At 34.6% G+C, this 15,307-nt stretch overlaps 1 protein-coding gene across 40 annotated transcripts in view; it reads left to right on the top strand.

Moving 5' to 3' along the window:
• The window catches only part of CAMK2D (calcium/calmodulin dependent protein kinase II delta), a 319,411-nt gene that overhangs the window by 256,695 nt on the left and 47,409 nt on the right, over positions 1-15,307 (top strand). For 6 of the 40 annotated variants that reach the window (XM_055274754.2, XM_055274746.2, XM_055274758.2 and 3 more), the window contains exons 13-16: positions 1,131-1,168; positions 5,731-5,790; positions 8,074-8,115; positions 10,510-10,558. In XM_055274754.2, coding sequence (XP_055130729.1) covers positions 1,131-1,168; positions 5,731-5,790; positions 8,074-8,115; positions 10,510-10,558 — 189 coding nt within the window. Of the gene's footprint in view, positions 1-1,130; positions 1,169-2,535; positions 2,569-5,730; positions 5,791-8,073; positions 8,116-10,509; positions 10,559-15,307 lie in introns of all 40 variants that reach the window. The other 34 variants (XM_055274770.2, XM_055274752.2, XM_055274771.2 and 31 more) reach the window with 9 other exon arrangements.

Raw genomic sequence — 15,307 nt, forward strand, 5'->3', positions numbered from 1 at the left:
ATACCAATATGATATTGAAATAATGCCCCAAATCAATGAATGTCAGGAAATTACATGTTCATGCAGTTCTATTCTAGCTAGGTATTTCCACTTTCAAAGCCAAATTCTATTCTGATATACTTAAATAAGTATATGTAATTAATATTAAATGAAAGCATAAGTGTGTATCATGTCCTGCATATTTGTGAATGTTCTACACTTGGTGTACTAATTGTCATTGACAGTTATATTATCTGTTCACTGTGTATATACACGTTCCTTAGTAGATTTTTTTGAAAGGATGACTTCACCTTTTAATATACTCAAGAAGTTTAGTAACAGAAGGAATGTTAAAAGCTCCCTGCCAAGAAAAATGAAGTTTCACATAAGACCATATGCTTTAAGATTTCTCTAATTTCGTTGAAGATTTTATGCTGGTTTTATGTTGTCTCAAATTTTATGATTTTTACTTTTTCATTGTGAAGGCTTTTGTTTATGAAGCCTTTGTATTCTGATTTTAATGTATGAAAGAATACATAGTGCCATTTTTTTAGAGATCATGTGCTAAACATTTTAAAAATTTGCTCTAGGCCAATAATATGCCATTTTATTTAAATAGTAATATTTTTTGTAAAACCAAATTGTCTGACTACAAAAATGTAATGAAGATGTTATTTAGCCAGAGCAAATTTTACAAATGAGTTTTCAACCTCTAGAAAGAGGGGCTTAAATGGCAGAACTGACATGGTCACCATATGTGGTGTGAATGAACATGTAATACAATCTGTCAGCTGATGTCCAAAGACTGAATTCAACTTTCTGGATTACAAAAGGATAGTCCAGTTAAAGTTCCAGTATCCTTTTCACATCCAACAGTGAAATAAAGTCTAATAAACACAACTGGCAAAGTATTCAATTATATGCAATGAACTACCCTTTAGTTCTAAATTTGCTGTGGCAAACCAAGAAAAGTGATACTGTATTTCAATGTCCTGTAAGCTCGCGCTCATCAGTGTGACGTTGATAACTTGCCATATGTTGGCCATAACTCAGCAAAGGTGGTAGAAGGAGACAATAACCTGACTGCTTTGTTGTCTGGCTGTGGGCTTCTATGGATAACTCACTAAACTGATTTTACTCTCATTTTACAGCAGCCAAGAGTTTGTTGAAGAAACCAGATGGAGTAAAGGTAAGTTAAACAGATGCCCCTAATCCATTTCTGACTTTCAGATGCTGGATAATCTTTAAATGTTAAATATAATTCCTAAGTCTTTGCAAGTTCTATTATTTATTGTTTCTGATAAAGGTTGCAGGTTGAAATATCAAATGATTTAATATACAAAGATGACTAACATTTATACCAAGAAAAGCTGTATTTCTTCTATTGGATTATATATGAAATAGTCATGAAAAAATAATGTTGTTATGCAATATAGAGTTCCTATAGAAATTAAATGTCTTAATCTCTCTGATTTACTACAGTTCCAAACTACCATGGTGACCTAAAAGTCTGTAAAAACCAAATGCTTTTCCAAATAATTATGCTGCATACGTGAAGGCCACTGAAGTATATAGCCTGAAAAATACTCACATTTGGGTATGGAAAATAGAATGTCAAATGTCTAAAATAATCTGCTTAGGCAGTTTTTATAAGGATCTTAATTATTCCTTGTTTCTATCATAAGGTGTTGAGATATATTCAAGATGAATGATCTGAACAAATATTAGAAAAATCTTGCAAGAAAAATAACAGCAGGATATTTTAAAACTTTCTGGCTTTCTAAACAAAATAATACAGTTTCTTTCCTACTGATTGTATTTTGTTTCAAGGGAATTTACTCTTGTTGGAATGTAATCTTATGTTGCATAATGATGTTTGTTATCTTTTCAGAGTAACACCTGAATGTTTTATTTCTTTAATCCTTTTCTTTCTCTTCCAAGGACAGATGCATACATTCTTCATCAACACTTCAACGTTCTTGGGAATTAATTAATTTTCTAACATTTGAATTTGACCCAAAGTCAGGTGGTCAGTTCATATTGAAAACATAGAAAATCATTTGTCACTTTAAGTGTTCATGCTCAGTCATTTCTTTACCACCTGTCTGTGTGCAACTTGGAAATTTCTGGAGCACTGATGACCATGCATTTGTGATTTCCTTTAGGATGCCATTTCCATTTACCAATTGCTTTCCTCAGCCTGCAATTTTATCTTCATTCTGATTAGTTTATTCCATTTAGATTTTAAGAATGATAGTTGATGACTGCCTTTTTCCCAATGTTACAATAGTAGAAATGTGGTATCTTACATTTTCCAAATATTTTCTTCTCCTGGGCTTTCCTGTACCGTTCATGATGGAGAGCTCACAGTGCCTATTGAGATATTTATTTTCATTACTATCCTTACATAGAACGCATTTCCAGAACTTTTTCCTTCCATTCAACTTATAACTCCTCTTTAAAAACAAAATTATTCTATACTCCATGCTTTGATACTCTAAATCCAACCGGTCATATTTTTTTTTCTTTTCCTTTCTCTTTGACTGGTCAATTCAGAAAAGGAAGTCCAGTTCGAGTGTTCAGATGATGGTGAGGATCTATCTGCCAGATTTCTCCTCCTGTGAAAATTCACACTTAGGAATAAAAGTCTTATTTACCTAAGATAGTGTAAGTGGAGAGGGTGTAGGACCATTACAGGTCAGTGTTAATCAACTATCAAAACACGGTACTCCTCTTACATATGACATTGTTTTTCACTGAAATTGAATTTGTTAAACACGTAGTTACATTAACAGGTTTGCTCTTTTACAAAGTCAATTTTCTCTTTGAAAATAAAAAGACCGTGACAGAATGAATGTCTGTATAGTGATAAGTAAAAACAAACAAACAAAAAACTATGTTTTTTTTTTAATGCTCTTCATGGTTGCTAAAATAGGAGTGATTTATAGGACACCGTAATACATTCACCATGGAGTTTATAAAGGTGTGAAAGTGATCTTACAATGTACCAATCCTAGTTAAGTACTTTTAAAGGATATGTTTATTAACCTTCAAACAATAAATTTAACACCTGAGAAATAGGAATATCTTGCCCATGCCTCATAAGAGTAATTCAGTGCATCATACAATTATCTGATTTAATTATTTGATTCATGATTTTTTGAAAAAGAAAAACACCCTGCTTATATTAACATAAAATAATTATATCACACAAAAGTGCCAGAGTTTTTGTATTTTTAAAAGACATCTATGGGCCAGGAGCGGTGTCTCACACCTGTAATCCCAGCACTTTGAGAAGTTGAGACAGGCGGATCGCCTGAGGTCAGGTTCGAGACCAGCCTGGCCAACATGGTAAAACCCCATCTCTACTAAAAAAAAAAAAACACAGAAATTAGCTGAGCATGGTGGCCATACCTGTAGTCCCAGCTACTGGGGAGGCTGAGGCAGGAGAATCGCTTGAACCCAGAAGGCAGAGGTTTCAGTGAGCCGAGATCACGCCATGGCACTCCAGCCTGAGCAATAAGCGTAAAACTCTGTCTCAAAAAAAAAAAGACATTTGTGGTTGAACCCATACTTTATATTTGACCCTTTGAAAAGAATGTCTTCTCACCTTTTGCTTAGAAATTCTATTATTTTTCAATAAATTAATATTATAAATACCCGCAAAAGATTTTCCATAGGAAAAAAATCATTTAGTTAGTCTTTACATTACAAAAAAGCTTTAACTGCATATTAAACATGACCAAAAGTGTGGCTGAGGCACATATTCATTTAACTCATGTTTCCCATACCTAACAATAAAGAATGGCTCACCCAGACAGAATAGCCTTCATCTGGAAGAGATGATGGTGTGTGTATGCTGTGTATCTGTATGTGAATGTGTATAGGTGTGTGGGGGGGGGAATGTGCACTTGTACAGATTAAGTTTGTGTGCACAGGTGTGCAAGTGGGACATTTTCACTAAAATAAAGCAGTTCTTGGCAACCACATCCTAGAAAAAAAGTCAAGTATCATATTTCAAAATAGAAATAAAAGTATCTCAGAATATTTCTTTCATTTGCATTCATTGATATAAACTAAATATAGCATATTAAATACATGTGGTGCTTTAACCATAAGTGCCCCTGTTCATTTGACAGGAAGCCAGCTATGTTTTGCCCAGCACGTTTCCCGAATAGGAAATTATTCGTGTGTGCATCCCTCCCCTTTACTCACGTACCCTGAACTAACATAAATACTGAATTTTGATCCCTCTTTAATAGACTTTTTACCTCTTATCTCTTTGGCTCTTGCACAAATATCATGTTAAATTCTGTGCACTTTGATTTAAAGGAAAGAAAAGGTTTCAACTGTCTGCAGAATATAGATTGATGATAACATTTATAGAATTTTCCAGTAAAGGAAAGTTTAGAAGTTTTCTCATCCTTTCCTGCGGGTCAAGCAGCACAGTGTCACAACTTGTTGTAAAAATAATGATACCGGTAATCAGACAAAAGAGAATAAGAAGAAAGGAAAAATGTTACATATTTAAATTAATTTATGTTACTTTCTATCTTCCTCTCAATACTAGTTTTGACAGGATATATAGTTATCAGGTATAGATTTCCAGAAAACCCGAACAATTAAACTGGTGTCACCACTTGAAATGCTCATTTGATACTCATTTATTTTATATAGTATATGTTTCTCTTTATATCCTTATGTATCTTTATATTAAAATCATGGAGGTATATTCCTTTAGAAAATAATAAATAAAATACCTAGATAATATAGTGTAAGAAAATGAACGTTACCTTACATTTTTGTTTGAGAACCATAATGTAAGTTGTCACACATGAGTTTAAAAGAATGTTGATTATTATTTTTTAGTCCTTGATTCTTAGTGCGCCCACTCAGTTGTAGTTTCTGGTTGCCACATGTCTACAAAGAGTCTTCTCTGTGGACTGTTAGAACACTTATTGACCCTCCAAGTTGCTTTTACCACACAGCTTCCACAGTGGTAATGATACATTCTTTAAAGTCAAATCCAGTTATGTTAAAGCAAAGGAATGATATTACCAAATATATTCTGCAGTGATAGCAGTAGCACATTGACAGAAAATGTAGTATTTTCCTCTTACACAACTGTAAAAATTGAAGTCCTTTTACATTCAACATAAAAAGTTTGATTTCCCCACTAATAATTGAAGATGTAATTTTTAAAGGAGATCTACACTTGTCATTTTTAAAAGCTATTGTGACATCAGCATTTTCTCAGAAGATCTAAATTTTAATTGCATAATTTAATTGCTCCTAAGCAAAGTAATGCTGGATCCCCAGAGAAAGATGGTCTATGTGTGACTTCAGGCTCAAGAATAAAATGAGGGAAGAAAGAAATATATTTATAACTGTGAACAATTGGAAGCTTGGAAACAGAATCCAACTTGAAGAGTATGAGAACGGTTATATTCATTTCATACTCTGAAACCTGATTGGAGCTCCATTGTAGCAGCTCTTTGTTTGCTAAGGTGGCATAGCAACAGCAGACACGTCTGTTTTCTCGTTGCACCATCACGGACATGGTCCAGCCTGTATGTGACCATCGGAGACTAGCGATCATCATTCCTGTCAGTCATCACCATGTCTTTCACGTTCATCTTTAGTGGCTCTTTATCTTCATGTCTACATCTCCATGTAGACATGCTGCGTCTAGAGACATTGGCTACCAAGGGGTTTAAGGCATTTCTGTTTCTATTTTCTGCATACCCACAGATAAACAACAAAGCCAACGTGGTAACCAGCCCCAAAGAAAATATTCCTACCCCGGCGCTGGTATACCTGGACTCTTTGTAACCCTTCTTAAGTTCTTTACATTTTTTTTTTTTTTTGTGATTTCTCTCATTTGCTTTCACTATATAGATACATATATATAAATATTTTATTTCGTTGGGTGTTGGGTTTTTTTGTGTTTTTTTTTTTTTTTTGCTTTCTACGATATGACAAAGTTCATTTCTTTTGGGTTTTTTTTTTTGGTTAAGTTAGTTGTCAAGCAGTGTGTTCTAACATGAGATTATCTCATTTCATTGTTGAACATTGTACTGATAGCTGTGGTCTCTGTAGTTGGAATTATTGCATGCTGCATTCAAAATACAGCGCTTTGGTTGCTCTTAGCTCTTCTGATGATGATAGTTCTAGATTATGCAAACAATGGTTTCTTCTTTTCATGATGCAAATGCTGACATCAAGGAGAGCTAATGGGATTGTTGCTAGACAACATAAAAGTAGACCTTATTCAGAGTTCTCGTTTCCCTCTTATTAAAATACAACAGGGCTTTGTAAGACTTCACTTTCTGAGATAAAGAGGCACTGGATAATTTAGAGCTTTCCGTTTATTATGTTTTCAATTAAATTTTCACTGTTTCACTTTAATCCAAAGAATGAAATTGCAAAGAATAGAGCTTTGAATTATCAGTGGAAACCAGTTATGTCTATCTCAATCAAATCCACACAATTAACAACTAAATTAGTCTAACACTTTGAGATGGTATTATGTTAAAATTCAGAATTTGAATATTGTCATTCAGTGCTCTCTGAGTTCCATAACATTTTCCCTAAACTATTTCATATTTTGATTTATGATTTTCAGAAATGTTTTTCAATTATTTGCTGTTCTCTTACTGTTATTCTAAATAAATTTAAAAATGTTAGGGAATCATTTCACTTGAGTTAACCATGAGGCTCCATTTGACACATCAAGATAGCAGGTTATCTACTAGTAAAAAACAATGTTGGCTGGGTGCGGTGGCTCACGTTTGTAATCCCAGCACTTTGGGAGGCCGAGGTGGGCGGATCACGAGGTCAGGAGATCGAGACCACGGTGAAACCCCGTCTCTACTAAAAGTACAAAAAATTAGCCGGGCGTGGTGGCCGGGGCGTGGTGGCCGGCGCCTGTAGTCCCAGCTACTCGGAAAGGCTGAGGCAGGAGAATGGCGTGAACCTGGGAGGCGGAGCTTGCAGTGAGCCGAGATCGCGCCACTGCACTCCAGCCTGGGTGACAGAGCGAGACTCCGTCTCAAAAAAAAAAAAAAAAAAAAAAAATTGATCACAGCTGTAGCCAAGGGAAAGGGAGAATGGAAGCAATGGCTATGTCTCTCAATATTGCAGCAGTGTAAACCATAGTGGTGGGGGAGTGTGCACGGTTGAGAACTCCCAGTGGGTTGCAGTACCTCTCCATTGCCAAGATGTCACATAATGAAAGTGCCAAGCATGTCACTGATGTATGCATATTGAATCTTTTTTTACATCAGTTATTTGAATGTTATTCTCCACTTGGGAATATTTCTTTGCTTTCTGATAGAAAACAATAGAAAAACCAATACTTTCTTCATAAAAAAGCATGACTTTACAGCCAAATATCATGTATATATAGTCCATAAAGTAGAAGTTTTTTTAGATATGAATTAATACAGGATTTAATAGCAGTATGCCTCAAATTATAGTGATTACATGATTAGTTCTAGAACCTTTTAAGTAAACTTTTTAAATGTTCCTTAAAATTTTTTTATGGTCTTTTGAAGTGGATTCTTTCGTATAGTCTTTTTTTAAGTGTTGTCCAATGGCTCTAGATTTTATAAGGGTATTCAGTTACATATTAATTAATGATACCATAATCAAGTTTCAAACCAATATAACCGAAAAATATCTTCTCTGAGAATTTGAAATCATCTCAGAGTTTTAGCTCCAGTGTCCTTGGCCAGTTCTCTATGGGACAGACGTTCGCAGGTCACTCATTAAAGAAGAAAGGAAAGCATAGGATTAAGTGAAACAGTGAGTGCCTCTTCAAATCTCTAAATATCAAAGCCTTGTTTGAATGCTGATCAAGAATAAGGTCTTTTGCATGCTGCTTCTGGGTAGGGAGGTTCCTATCTCATGGGCGCGCCAGGGAGATCTTTCATCAGAGAGATTGTCAGCTGCAACTCTGACAGCAGTTAACATCGCTTTAGCTCTTGTCACTATTTCATTTTGTCAGCTGGCTCACTCTGCTCTGTCCTTCACACTAGAAAGAATGTACTTACCAATGCGAACTGTTTCTTTCTCTATTTTGTTCTCACTCAGGAGCCCCAAACTACTGTAATCCACAACCCTGATGGAAACAAGGTATTCAGAAAGAATCAACATCATCTTGCTTTAACAAGACTATACATCTCATCAAATATTCAAAAAAATTAATTCATTATCTAAAAATAGGAAAGAAAATTCTAACCATTTTCTACCACACTTCCTTTTGGGCCTAATTTGTCTAGAACTATGGACATACTTCTTGCAAATAAAAATGAATGACATCTTGAAAGAGAAACTAATGTTACCACGAGTCAATAAAAGTCAGGCTAAACATGAATGAAGTCTTTATGTCAAGATGACTGTGTGTCTTAAGCAATTCCATCTGGTCATTTTTTTCCCCATGACTTTGTGCTTTGTACTATAGATATGTTGTGCATGATATTGTAGAATTTCTGGCAATATCATTCCATTGTCTTCAGAAATATCAACTTGACTTTATAGTTTTTTTTTTATTTAGTGTTACTTTTGAGTTCTATTCTGTTGTCAGAGTGGTGGTCTTTTTTTTTTTTTTTGGTTTTTTGTTTCTTAATTCCTTGTTGGTGATGATGTTGTTGTTATTGTTGTTGTTGTTTGGCATGAATTTGAGGCGAATCAAGGAGTTTCACTTTTTGTGAAATATGTTTGTTATTGAGTAATATATATTCCAGTAACGGGGTTTAACTACTTAGGCTGAAAGAAGACTAAATGTTTCCTATACATTGTAAATTATTTGTATAGCATGTTAACTAAATAACAGCACTAGCATACATGTCTATAGGATGAAAGACCTTTTCTGAATGTATTCCATGTGTCCAATTTATTACTTTTCATATATTATTATGTCTCTAAGGGAAGAAAAAAATACTAAACTTTTCTCAAATATTAGATATAGTCATGCATCTTCTCCATATCAATGATGTTTAAGACTTAGAAAGCACATTTTATCTTAAGACTTAGAAAATATATTTCCTCTCTGGTTCAACATTTAATTGATCAATATTAAAACCGTTAAAGTAAAAAACATGAAGTGTTATGTTCTTTAATATGAGATTTATTTTATAGTCAGGACACTGCAAATGGTCTAAGTCCCGAAAAGCCTTGAGGTAGTCAGGACCATTACATATGAGAACAATTTTTTTAATAGCATTAGCCAATGAAACGCCGAGCGTAACAGCTGGAATGGACACTTCAGTAGTTCTAGCTATATCATTTGTAAGAGTTGCTGCATGATATTTCTTGCTTACATGAATTAGTTTAATTTTGCAGTGCATGGGTTTACCTCCATTTTCAGCTTACATTTGAATACTAGGTCACATTAAGAAATGCATGAAGATTCCTTTCTTTGGTTTTGTGTGTATGGAGACTCTGGGTACACCTTTAATTAGTTCCCTTGGTTTAAATATTGTATATGATATTTATATAAATTATCACTTTTTTGAATATTGAAATGACACTGGCTGGTGTTTACATTATTTTCCAGAATCTGTTTTCCATTACTGAGCTATTGATTGGAAGTTTGTTTCCAGTTATTTTTGGCTCTAGTGTTTAATCATTCCAAGTAGAAAACTATGTCTTTCTTATGAATATTATAAAATTTATTTGCTAGAAAATATTTTATTCGTACATTATTAATGAACAGATTTATCACACCATTTTAAGAAATGTATCTTAATTCTGGCAGTTACAGTGTACTTTTAAGTGTGCTTAACAATCTTCCACTTAATTTGTAGTTTTACAAAGAAAGAGCTTTGTCTTTTTATTATGGAAGTAGGTTTCTTATCAATAACAGCCAGTTGCTAATTTTGAAAAGAATGAAAAAAGTCTAATTGTCCTTGAAAGTAAATTATTCATTATAATTCCATTGTGTTGAGGACAAACATGAAAATTCTTCTCAAAAGTACTTTCAGCATATCTCGGCTTAACCCCCTTAGCTTCTTCATTAAATGATGTGGTGAAATGCTTTCTCTCCCTGTAAAGGTGTAAGGCATACAGGCCTTAACATAGTGCCTGACACAAAGAAGGTACTCTTTATTGATTAATTAATTGGGAATAAAAATTTTTTCTATTTTAAGTTTCAAATTCATTCAGCTAACATATTCAATTGCTTGTAAACACACAGAAAAAGCAAACCTTATAGGGCACTGTAACACCAAACACATCCTTACACAGTTTTTAAAATAAACTGCATACTTCCGCTGCTTCTACAAATCACCTGGATTTATACAGCTTCGGAGATTAGGCAACCAGAGTACTCCCTGTTTGAAATGTTTGCGGCATCAGACATTTTATTTCTGTTAAAAACCACTTAATGTGTTTGTCCATTTGCATGTCAGCATATGCACATAGCCTGCTGAAGAATTTTGCATGATATGTATGTCACTAGCCAATTTTTAAGGAGGAAATCAAGCTATTCGTTGCGTGCAACCTAAAAATGTGTTTTCTTCTCATCAGGAGTCAACTGAGAGTTCAAATACAACAATTGAGGATGAAGATGTGAAAGGTATGATTTAACCAGAAATGGAAAATCCTAACTCAGAGCTTCATATATATATAGGAAAAAAAAGTGCTTCAAATAACTAATAAGTTTAGGAAGTAGGCCTATCCTAAAGTACAAAAATATTTTATTTATGAGTAAAAAATATTTTTATAGTACATAATTATTTCAACGATATGTTACTTTTGTCATTTTTCGTACATATTATTTTATATATTTTGAACTGTAGACATGTAGCATATTCTAGCACACTGCAGTAATGACAACTAATAATGAGTTACTAGTTATAGGAACATAACAAATTGTAAATTTGTCAGTTAAAAAGTAATATAAAATGTATACACATTGGGTACATTCATAAAACCCATCTAGAAAACAATTTATATTCAAGGATACAGTATAAAAATAACTTTTTAACTTTTAGTCGTCTCAAATAAGTATCAGTAGAATTTTCTATTTGGCCGCCTTTTTATCCTAGTTTTTTGTGTACATTCCAAAGGTATTCTTGACCTCCATTCACTTTGGTTGCCAAGGTTCTTTTAGCTACATGTATGAGTCATTGGTAGTGTTTCTACAGACATCTTCTCAGTGCCCCTGCACACACATACTGAACACACATTTGCAGTTAGGTCACCTCCTTTGGCCACATCACTGTTTTAGAAGTATTACTTTTGTATCAGTTGCATTTGCAGTTTTATGTTGTTTTTGTAATTCATTGTATATAACTACAGTCTCTATAGACCAGTTGTCTAGAAGATATTCTGACAAACAGCAGTAACAGTAGGATATTTGAAACAGAAATATTAAAGGAAAAGAAATATAAATTGGGAGCAATGATCCATAAATTAATTAAACCTCATCTGAAAAGATTACTTACCTAATAGTATCACCATAAGCTTTAATTCTAAAGGTAGTGTTAATACAATAAAGTCTTGTAAAGTTGTATTCATGTTTTAGAATAAAAGATTTGGAAATGCTCAGGTCAAGGAGACATGGGGTCAATTTAGGAAGTAAAAATGGCTGTAGATCACAACTTGCCAGTCAGCTCTGCTGACTTTTTCCTTTCTGTTTGAATAGAACAGCTGATGCTATTAAAGTGTACTCTCTATTTATATAACTAAGCACACTGACCTAACTCTGCTAGAGGTAGTCAGTCATTATTTTTTACAGTGGAAAGGTAGATAGCTGTGTCAATAATTTTATTTAGTAGGACTATTCATCTCACTCTTTGCACTGAAGCTAAAATTTGAACTGAAGTAGTTTTATGAATCATTGATACCAGTCATATTAGATAAAAATATTCTTTTTTTTTAGCCAAATAAATAGATATGCCATTTAGCTTTCCCACTGATTCAGGAAGCATTATCTTTGTGTTTTGGATTCATTAGCTCTTTAAGCTAAGCTAAATGTTTCATATGAATTTTCACATTCTTCCCTAGAGCAAGACCAAGAAAACTTGTTCATTGTCCACTGGAGAAACTGAATCTTTAAATAACTAAATAAAATTAGGGGAATACCAGCACCTCACTATATGCAGTTCATCTGCCAAGGAACGTGATCATGAGAAGGGTTTTAATAAGTAGTCCTTCTCACCTGAATTTGGCATCCAACTGTACTAAGTATTGGTTCAGGATCATTGCTATTAATCTATGTAAACATTAATGTATAAACAGAATTCCTGTCAGTGTTACCTTGTAGTTTGTAATTTATTTTTCATAAAATGAAATAATAATATCAGTTCTTAGAAAACAGTTCTCCAATTCAAATCATATGGGTTTCATCTTGCCTCTGGGATTTCATAAATTGAGATAGTATTTGTATTTATAGTTACATTGAGTCTATATACAACAAGTAGTAGAGAAATTCAGCATCATATTGAGATCAAAACAAATGTCCAGTTGATGGTTTAACCCAAAGTGCTTTGGTTTATTTCCTTAATAGATACATTATTTAAGTTTCTGCTTAATTTTACTGGTGTGGATCTGGCCAAAAATGTCATAGCCATGGCCCATTAGGACTCATTTGTGTTCTCCGTAAGACCCAGACAGCCTTTTGGAGACTAACCCTTTTAATATTGAATGATATCAGAAATCTTTAAGACTAGAAGACACTTTGAAAGATTGCCTAGGCACCATCATTTTTACTGGGACAAGTGGTACATAAAATGGTCTTAAATGATTTTAAATTATTTATTATGCTGATGATCTGTTTGTGTGGGAATATCTCCATTTATCAGTGCGTGGTCCTCAAGAAACACCCTATATTTGAATAATTATGCTGTCTTATTTTTACTTTAGAATTGCTGTGGCTCTCAGTAGCTTGGTAGGGAATGTGTTTATTGTCCAGCTCTGTTGAAACCCAAATTTACCCATATCTAACATCCTATAACTAACATCCAAGAACTCACAAGTACTATCAGTTAAATAATCTGACCAAAACTGTATCCTATCTACAAAACCATGTCATATCTACAAAATTGTGTGTCTTCCACACACATACTTTTCAACCTTCTCTTTTCTGTAGACAACATTGTGATCAGTGAGACACCACACTTTTTGACATATTCTTAAAGGCATACCCCCATACATACTTCTGCATGCGAGCACATGCTCTACCAGTTGCTGCTGGCTGCCTCGGCTATAGTGCATCTAACACCAGCACCTAGACTTACATTGTTTTATGGTGGTCCATGATTCCTTGAATACCATGTCACATGCCTCCCATACCAGGGCAGTGCACATTCTGCCCCATCCCCAAGGACTAACCTGGCAGGGACAGCTTCTGTGTCCCTCTCCAATGTAAAGAAACATGGAGTTGCTGGAGGAGGGGATTAAACACTGTGGTGACCTGGTCAAAGGAAGAAATGAGGTAAACTAACAACAAAGTTTTTCTTTCTGGCCTCTTTGAATGGGAAAAGGCAGACAGGCCAGCTATTCTCAAAGATAAAAGAAAGCAAAAGTAGTCAGAGATTAATGGTTCCTCAGTCTGGAGCACCTTAGAAAGCCAGGATTTAAAGGCCCATTTTCCTTCAGCTCTTCTTATTATTAGTTTCCAGTGAGAAATCATGGCCCCAGTCTGTGTAATACTTTTGAATTGTGTCTAGGCTTTTTCTTCATTCAGCAAATATTTATTGAATCCCTTCTGTTTATCTGAGTTCCATGTGCTTCTCTTTTTTTTTTTTTTTTATTATACTTTAGGTTTTAGGGTACATGTGCACAATGTGCAGGTTTGTTACATATGTATCCATGTGCCGTGTTGTTTTGCTGTACCCATTAACTCGTCATTTAGCATTAGGCGTATCTCCTAATGCTGTCCCCCCCCCTCCCCCCACCCCACAACAGTCCCCGGAGTGTGGTGTTCCCCTTCCTGTGTCCATGAGTTCTCATAGTTCAATTCCCACCTATGAGTGAGAACATGCGGTGTTTGGTTTTTTGTCCTTGCGATAGCTTTACTGAGAATGTTTTCCAGTTTCATCCATGTCCCTACAAAGGACATGAACTCATCATTTTTTATGGCTGCATAGTATTCCATGGTGTATATGTGCCACATTTTCTTAATCCAGTCTATCGTTGTTGGACATTTGGGTTGGTTCCAACTCTTTGCTATTGTGAATAGTGCCGCAATAAACATACGTGTGCATGTGTGCATGTGTCTTTATAGCAGCATGATTTATAGTCCTTTGGGTATATGTGCTTCTCTTTTTGAACTAGCCATGTTCAAGAGATTTGAATGCATCAGAGTCAAAATGCTGTTTCCTGCCCTTTATATGAATCTTGTTATGCTATAATGTAGGCCCATTTATCTTACTTAATACAATAACTATCAAGAAAAATTAGTGAAACCCAACATATATGCATGTTTTACCTAAAAAAAAAAAAAAAACTCAGTGAAACCCAGGAAAAAAGTGAGACCCAATATAAATACATTTTTTAAATCTAAAAGTTCTTTTATTTCCTTTTTCTTAAAAACCTTCAACATTTAGCTCTAACCACATTTTCTTCCCAAGCTCATAATCATCCTAAGAGACTTGCGTTGTTTTACAACTCTTCTTTTTAAAAAGCTTCCAGAGTTCATTGTTTTCTTTCTCCAAGGCAATGTGTTGACACCCTAGTGTTGACCTTTGGAGCAGCTTTCTAATTTTGTTCAGTGTTTAAAACCAAATATTATCTCTGATGCTATGTCAGGAAACTCAGCAGCAAACTCAGTGTCATGGAGAGTTACTAATAGTTTAAAAGCAAATGGGAGTCTGGGAGTGGTGGCTCACACCTGTAATCCCAGCACTTTGGGAGGCTGAGGCAGGCAGATCCCTTGAGGTCAGGAGTCCAAGACTAGCCTGACTGACATGGTGAAACCCTGTCTCCACTAAAAATACAAAAATTAGCTGGGCATGGTGGTACACACCTGTAATCCCAGCAACTCGGGAGGCTGAGGCATGAGAATCACTTGAACCCGGTGGGTGGAGATTGCAGTGAACCGAGATTGTGCCTCTGCACTCCAGCCTGGGTGACAGAGTGAGACTTTGCTTTAAAAAAAAAAAAAAAAAAGCAAATGGGAGTCCTAATAAAGCATAATTACCATCATGGAAGCACTGTGGTAACAACTGCCCATCCTATACTAAGAAAAAAAGTTTTCTTCTTACAACTAACTGGTGTTTTCAAAATATACAATTCTTTAGGCCAAAAATTGTTGAAATAGTCATTTCCATTTTTAATCAATTTCCAGTAAAACAGCTACTTCCATTAATTTAAGCTATCA

The sequence above is a fragment of the Symphalangus syndactylus genome, chromosome 4 (assembly GCF_028878055.3).
Source record: "Symphalangus syndactylus isolate Jambi chromosome 4, NHGRI_mSymSyn1-v2.1_pri, whole genome shotgun sequence".
Classification (NCBI taxonomy): Eukaryota; Metazoa; Chordata; class Mammalia; order Primates; family Hylobatidae; genus Symphalangus; species Symphalangus syndactylus.